The sequence below is a fragment of the Fukomys damarensis genome, unplaced genomic scaffold, assembly GCF_012274545.1.
Source record: "Fukomys damarensis isolate Sample0158 unplaced genomic scaffold, DMR_v1.0_HiC HiC_scaffold_17, whole genome shotgun sequence".
In the NCBI taxonomy this organism is placed as follows: domain Eukaryota; kingdom Metazoa; phylum Chordata; class Mammalia; order Rodentia; family Bathyergidae; genus Fukomys; species Fukomys damarensis.
This window is the reverse complement of record NW_022900929.1, coordinates 54,125,904-54,132,687: the sequence shown is the minus strand read 5'-3', so window position 1 is coordinate 54,132,687 and position 6,784 is coordinate 54,125,904. Positions and strand designations below refer to the sequence as shown.

The 6,784-nt window shown below is 40.2% G+C and overlaps 1 protein-coding gene across 5 annotated transcripts in view; it reads right to left on the bottom strand.

The window, feature by feature from the left end:
- Positions 1–6,784, bottom strand: part of Ap4s1 (adaptor related protein complex 4 subunit sigma 1) — a 56,084-nt gene that overhangs the window by 1,348 nt on the left and 47,952 nt on the right. The window contains exon 6 of one of the 5 annotated variants that reach the window (XM_033765117.1): positions 85–428. The exons of the other annotated variants lie outside the window; for them this stretch is intronic. Within the exon in view, the coding sequence (XP_033621008.1) occupies positions 417–428 (12 nt within the window). The 3' untranslated portion in view covers positions 85–416. Of the gene's footprint in view, positions 1–84; positions 429–6,784 lie in introns of those variants that run through there. 5 annotated transcript variants of the gene reach the window in all.

Below are 6,784 nucleotides of genomic sequence, written 5' to 3'. Positions count from 1 at the left end.
TTGTATGTAGAAAAAAAAAAAAAAAAAAAAAAAAAAAGGAAACAAAAAGGGTTTAAGGGCCAGGGATTTGGCTCAGTGGTTCTGCCGCCTGCCTCACAAGTTCAAGGACCTGAGTTCAATCCCTGGTATCCCCCCCAAAAAGAAAGTACTGAGTTTCTTTTACAAATGCAGAGTTCTGAAAAATCATTTCTGGTTTATAGAGCCCTTTTAGCTTATTGGTATTCTTATTGAATAAATTACTCTACTACATAGGGAATTAAGAAATAGACAATAAGGGCCTGGATTTAGCTCAGTGGCACCACTCCTGCCTTGAAAGTGCAAGGTCCTGACTTCAATCCCTGGTACCCCCCCAAAAAAAATAGACAGTAAAATCTGGCAAACCTGAAAGAGCCAAATTCTTCCCTCAGGAACTTTCTTCATTTGAGTACCTGATTTTGCTTATGTGAAGGAAGGAATTGGAATCAGATTATGCAAATGTTGAATGTTTCTCAATTTTACACACTAAAATGTGAAGTTTTTGTCTTCAAAGAGGTCTGTTTAAAAAAAAACCAGCTTGCTTCAAGTAGACAAACTTCATTCAATAAATAGGTGATTAAATACAGTAGGGAAGTTCATAATTAGTGAGTCTTGGTAACAAATCATTACCATGTGATTTTTCTCAGTTATTCCAGATGCTCACAGTTTGTACTGTATTTGCTTAGTGATGTACATCTGTAAGGAGTGAGACAACCTGTGAATGACTTCTAAGTTTCCATTAGACTTTGTATTAACATCTCTTTAAGCTCTATGCAGATAGCTCTTCAGCAGCATAAACTTTTTCAGATGCCAATGGGAACTGTCCTTAAGTGACCCAGAAAAATTTAAAAAGCTTTACTCTGATATACCTATTAATAATGTCTTCCAATTACATTGATGATTGCTTTGTTCTGTGGCCAAACTGGGACTGGAACAAATGTTAGGCTTTTGACTCAAACCTGTTCACCAGCCCAAGAAGCCAGAATTTACAAGACTTAATTTGAGACTTAGTGGAAAAAATAACCAGGTAAACAAAAAGACATAGTAGAGGAGCACAGGTTGCTATGTGAAAACCAGAAAAACCTGCAAAACCCTGATTGTATTCATTAAGGGAAATGGAAGCCTCAGTGCCTTTGAAAATGCTGATTGTTTTCTTTGAGACAATGTATTTGAATATTAACCTATTTGAATTGGTTCAGGGATCAGGCTGCTCTGAGAACTGCTCCATCTCTGGCAAGCAAATGATGAGAAGTTCAGATGTCCCCTTGAGCAACTGCCAAAAGTTTTGAGACTGAGCTCAGATTTTACTGCTGAATTGTATCAACCCCTGACATCCCCACTTTGCAAGGATAAAGTCCTTCAGCAAGTCTGAAGGTCTCAGTATCCTGGAAACTTGATTTACTCAGCAAGGCCATTCTGTACTTTGGGCCCATGACTGCCTGTCTGTGTATCTGGCTCAAATTCTAATAATCATGCAGCTTTTGGCATTATATGGGAAAACCACAGACCAAAGCCAATGTGAGGCACGGCCTGATAGCTTACCCTGGGATCATATGACTCCTTCAAAATAAGAATCCAGCTGTTGTTCACATCTTGATTTGGTTTGTAAGCAACTGTACACACTAGTCAAACCAAGATTTGGGCATTTGGGCCTTGTGCCAGGAAAGCAGGGACTAAAAAACATCCTATATGCCAAGCCCCATGATAAACATAGGCAAATACACTTCAACCCTGACATTTGGAATAGGAAGAAACAAGAAAGGACTGGACTAGGAGTCTGTTAATTTAATCAGCTGAGAATGACCACTGCAGTAGGAACTTAACATTCAAGCTATATTGAACTTAACTGACTCTAAAGATCCTTAAGGCAGTTTCTTTCTTTCATGGGCCTTGCAGACTTGACATGGACTAGAAAGAGTTTCCCAAAGAGCAGAGTTAGTGAACTTCCACTTTCAACCAAAAAGCCTAGGAGCCTTTCTGAATTTTTATGTAATGTAGATTGGAGTTGAACATCATAAGACCATTAATATTAGTGCCACTTAAAAATTTGGGGGAGCAGGGCATGGTGGTGCATACCTGTAATCCCAGCACTCGGGAGGCTGAGGCAGGAGGATCACTGTAAGTTCAAGACCAGCCTGGGCTACATAGTTCCAGGTCAGTTTCAACTACATAGTGAGACCCTGTCTCAAACCGCCCCCCCAAAAAAATTGGGGGCAGTTCTGGTGATGAACCCAGGGCCTTTGCACCTCATATCCATCCCTTTTAAAATTGTAAAACAAGCGGCAGGGATTTAGCTCAGTGGATCTGCTGCCTGCCGCACAAGGACTTGTTTGATCCCTGGCACCCCCCCCCAATAATAATAATTCGAAAAAATAAAATTGTGAAACAAGGTCTTACTAAGTCACTAAGTTGTCCGGGTTGGGCTCAAATCTGTGAATGTGAGGACTGAGTTTTCAGGTCAAGGTGGGCTCCCTCTGTGCCCCCTCTATACACCCCTTGCCCAGAACAAAGCTGCAAAAGTTCCCTTCTGTAAAATTCCATTCTGTGTGACAGTCTCCCTGTGTTTCTGTTCCTCTTTTTAGGGCAAGCTGTCTTAGGGCATCTCCACCCTGTTTCTGTTCCTCTTTTTATGATCTAAAGATGAATTCTTCCTGCTTAAAATAATCAATGTTTTTTAAAAGGAGGATTGATGAAACTGATTTAGCCAACATAGGTACTAGTCACAGCTTATATAGGTAGCCACTGCTTATAGGCATTAGTCACTGCTTACATAGGTAGTCTTTGTTAATTATAGAATTTGTTTAATTACATATTCTTTAAAAAGAGGAATTGATTCTGTGAACGTAGGCATTAGTAATTTTCCAGTAAGTGCCCTCCCAGTACCCCTCAAATATCCAATAGCAAGCAACAGCTAAAAATAGGACCTATAAAAGGAAAGAGTCTCCCTAACCCTATATAACCCTGCTTCAAAGATGGATCTGGGCTCTCGGTCTGAAGGCGCTGTGACGGTGACACCTGAGGGTCCAGGCTCAAGCTTGCAATAAACTCCTCTTGTAATTGCATCGGACCTGACTCCTTGGTGGTCTTTGGGGACTTCGAGACTTGGGCACAACATGATCTTCCTGCCTCAGCCTCCAGGAGTGCTAGGAATTCAGATGTTGTTAAAAATACCCAGCTAGGAATCAATTTTTAATTAAAGTGATTAAAATGTTTAGAGATTAAAAAAAAACACTCCAAACAAAAAACTATATGTGATGGCACATGTCTATAATCCCAGCACTTAGGAAGCTGAGGCAGGGGGTCACATGAGTTTGGACATCCTGGGCTACACAGTGAGTTCAAAGCTGGTCTGAATTACATAAGGAGACCCTCTTTCAAAAAGGCAAAATGACAAAAAAGTTTACTGTCCTTCACGAATTTTGAACTCTGGATCATAAAACATTTTTCTAATATAGTATTATAATGCCACTGTGGTGGTGTGGTGGTCTTGTTAACCTTTAATAAAAACTAAGCAGCATCAACTAAAATGGAACCTTCAAAGCAATTTGAGGGCAAAGCCCAGCCTACAAACTAAAATTCCTAAGTGTAAACTTTGGTCTTAGGTTCCTTGGCTTCTGAGTCCTTTAACACAAAAGTAGGGTGGGAAGATACTTATCTCATTATTAAAATCAAATTCAATTTTCCAGGAAAGTAGAAAAGCTGCCTAGGGCCATCGTGTTGATCTTTCCCACAAGAATGCAAACACCACTGTAGAGAATGAGAGTGCTGCACAGCCCTGGAAAGACTCTCCTGCCGCAGAGGCTTCCTATTTAGGCTTCGTTTGTGCCTTCTCAGTCCCACCACTGAACAGGAGTGTGTGTACCTTTTTCCTTAAATATCCCTTCATCTGAGAACAACAGGACACTCAGGTATAATTTTGCTTACAGTTTCTAAGTAGGCTTATGCAAAATTAAATATGAAAATGTTCAAATAAGCCTGTCATCTGACTAAAACAGAACCCAGAATTGTGAGATAAAGAGTGGGGGGAAGGCAGGGGGCCTTGCTTGGGAAAGAGTAGTGAGTAGCGGATGGATATGGTACTTCAAGGACTCGGAACACAGTGAAAAGGAGTGGCTCATGCTAGTGGGAGACAGTGAAGACAGGAAGGCAGAACTCTGGGCACTGTAACAGTCACATCCCTTTCCTGAGGGAATGGCTGACTGCCCCTCGGATGGCTCATGACAGCACCAGCTAGCACATGTGTCACGGTCCCATTCCTCAGTGTATTCCCTTCCATCCCTGAGGCTCCTCAGCCAGCTCTCAGTTGTTGTAGCCTAACTTAGGTTTTCATATTTTCAAAAGGAAAAAGGATGCTTAGAAATCTGAATGTGAACTCCACTTGTGGAAGTTATTAAGCCATGGTCTTAAAAAAAACATTCACAAATACTTTATTCTAGCCAAAGATATGTTTCTCTAAAACCTCTCCTCTCATTCATGAGAAAAACTTTTTTTTGACAACACCAAGATGCCATAGCAACAAGTACTTTACCAATGTTTCATTAGACTAAAGTGCCACAGTTCACTCCAGATGATTAATAGATTTTTAAAAAATTTAGCCAGGTACAGACAGGTATAGTGGCACACACCTGTAATCTCAGCTGCTCAGAAGTTTGGGGCAAAGGATTACAAATTCAAGGCCAGTCTGGGAAAATTAGTGAGACCCTGGCTCAAAGTAAAAAAATAAAATAAATAAAGGGCTGGGGATGTCGTTCAGTGCATAGATACTGAGTTTAACCACCAGTACAGGAGGCAAAAAAAACAAAAAACAAAAAAACAAAAAAACAGCTCTGTGGGGAAGGATCACTGGATCCCAGGAGCTGGGAGGCCAGCCTGGGCAGCTCAGTGAGATCCTATTTCAAACAAAACAAAAGAGTATCAACTTTAATAAAACTTTATCTACCGGTATATATATATATATCCCTCCTGTCAAGAGCCCTGGAAACAGCTCAGCCTCTTCATCTAAAAAGTGATGTTTAACAGGAATTGTTTAGGTTTTTTTTCCAGCTCTAAAATAACTCAGCCCTTATTATTCTAAATATAAGTTCTGAGGAGAGCTTTCTTGTAACATCAGGCCATTCTTGAAACAGTCATATGCTCCAGCTACCTCAAAAGAAATCATTTTGCAATTATGCCATTGATTAATTATGATTGTAATTGTTTTGAGAGAACATGCAGAGAGCTTCAGTTCATTGAAAAGCTGCTACTTTGGTATGGGATGGCTTCCCTGGAGAATGTTTTTTCTAGTATTTCTGTAGCTCCTAGTTTGAATGAGTACCTTTTCAACTTCTCATTAAATCAGGATGAGGTTATATCCTACATAGAGAAGCTCTGTTCTGGTTTCTGGTCCTCTACAGGTATGTGGGATTTTGGGAAATATAGAAAGAAAAGGAGGTGAGCCTTGGATCCTGACCACAGCCTGCCCATGATTCTGGGTAGTGCCCATCCCTGTGGTCTCTATCTTGTCACCCCACCAGGCAGCACTGTGCTAGGTGGGGGCTGAGGTACAGGGAGGGTACAGTACTGTGGCCCTTCCTTATACCCCTGCGTTTGGATGCATAGATAGAATTAAGTATGTTTCTGTTATATCACTTGAAGGAGCATAAAGGTTTTAGAATCAATTTCTCAGGCTTTGGGGCTTTAAAGATTTAGAGAATAAAAACAGAAATGTTCTAAAGAGGTTTTTAAATCAAGAAAACATTCTGTGTACCTTATATTTGTAGCTGGAGGAAGCACAAGGGATGCTAACCTGCTTCCTGCTTCTCTTCCCATGCATGTATGTGGGACAGCTCCGATACCTTCCCCATCTAATTATTCATTGTTCCTACTCCTAGTCTCAGGGTGAGAGAGGAGAAGAGACATCCATAGACTCTAGCAGCAAACTCTGGGATGCCTGGGCATTAACTTTAAAGGCTCCAAATACCAAAAAAGCTGTTCTCTGTACCTTTGTGCAACAGCAGGTGCACCTGAATTGAGGTTAATAAATACTGGCCACCGGTGCTATCCACTGACCATTTTGCAGACAGAGGTGGACCCAGCTCCTTTGAATTAGGAATTGTCTAGAGAATACTAGCTTTGCGGGGCTCCTGAGATGGACACAATTTAGGAAGTTCATCAAGTATCAGTGGCAAAAGAAACCATATGAACTTCATAAACAACATGGAAATTAACACCCTCCTGAACAACCAACGGATCACAGATGAAATTAAAGAAGAAATTAGACAGTTTCTACAATTAAATGATAATGCCAATTCAGCATATTGGAACTTACAGGATTCAATGAAAGCAGTCCTATGAGGGAAGTCTATAGCAGTGAAAACTCCTATCAGGAAAACAGAGCAGGTTTACATAAATAACCTAATGTTGAACCTCAGGCTTCTAGAAAAAGAAGAGGAAGCCAAGCCCAAAACTCATACAAGGAAGGAAATTATAAAGATCAGAACAGAAATTATGCAACTGAGACTAAGAAAACAAATCAAAGAATCAATGAATCAAAGGACTGGTTCTTTGAAAGATTAAATAAAATTGTCTATGGTCATACCACTCTGAACATACCTGATTTCATCTGAAAGATTAAATAAAATTGACAAACTCATAGCCAACCTTAGCAAAAAAAGAAAGAAAAGGGTCGGTAATTTAGCTTAGTGGTTTTGCTGTCTGCCTCACAAGTGCAAGGACTGGAGTTGGATCCCTGGTACCAAAAAAAAAAAAAAAAAAAAAAAAAAAAAAAAAA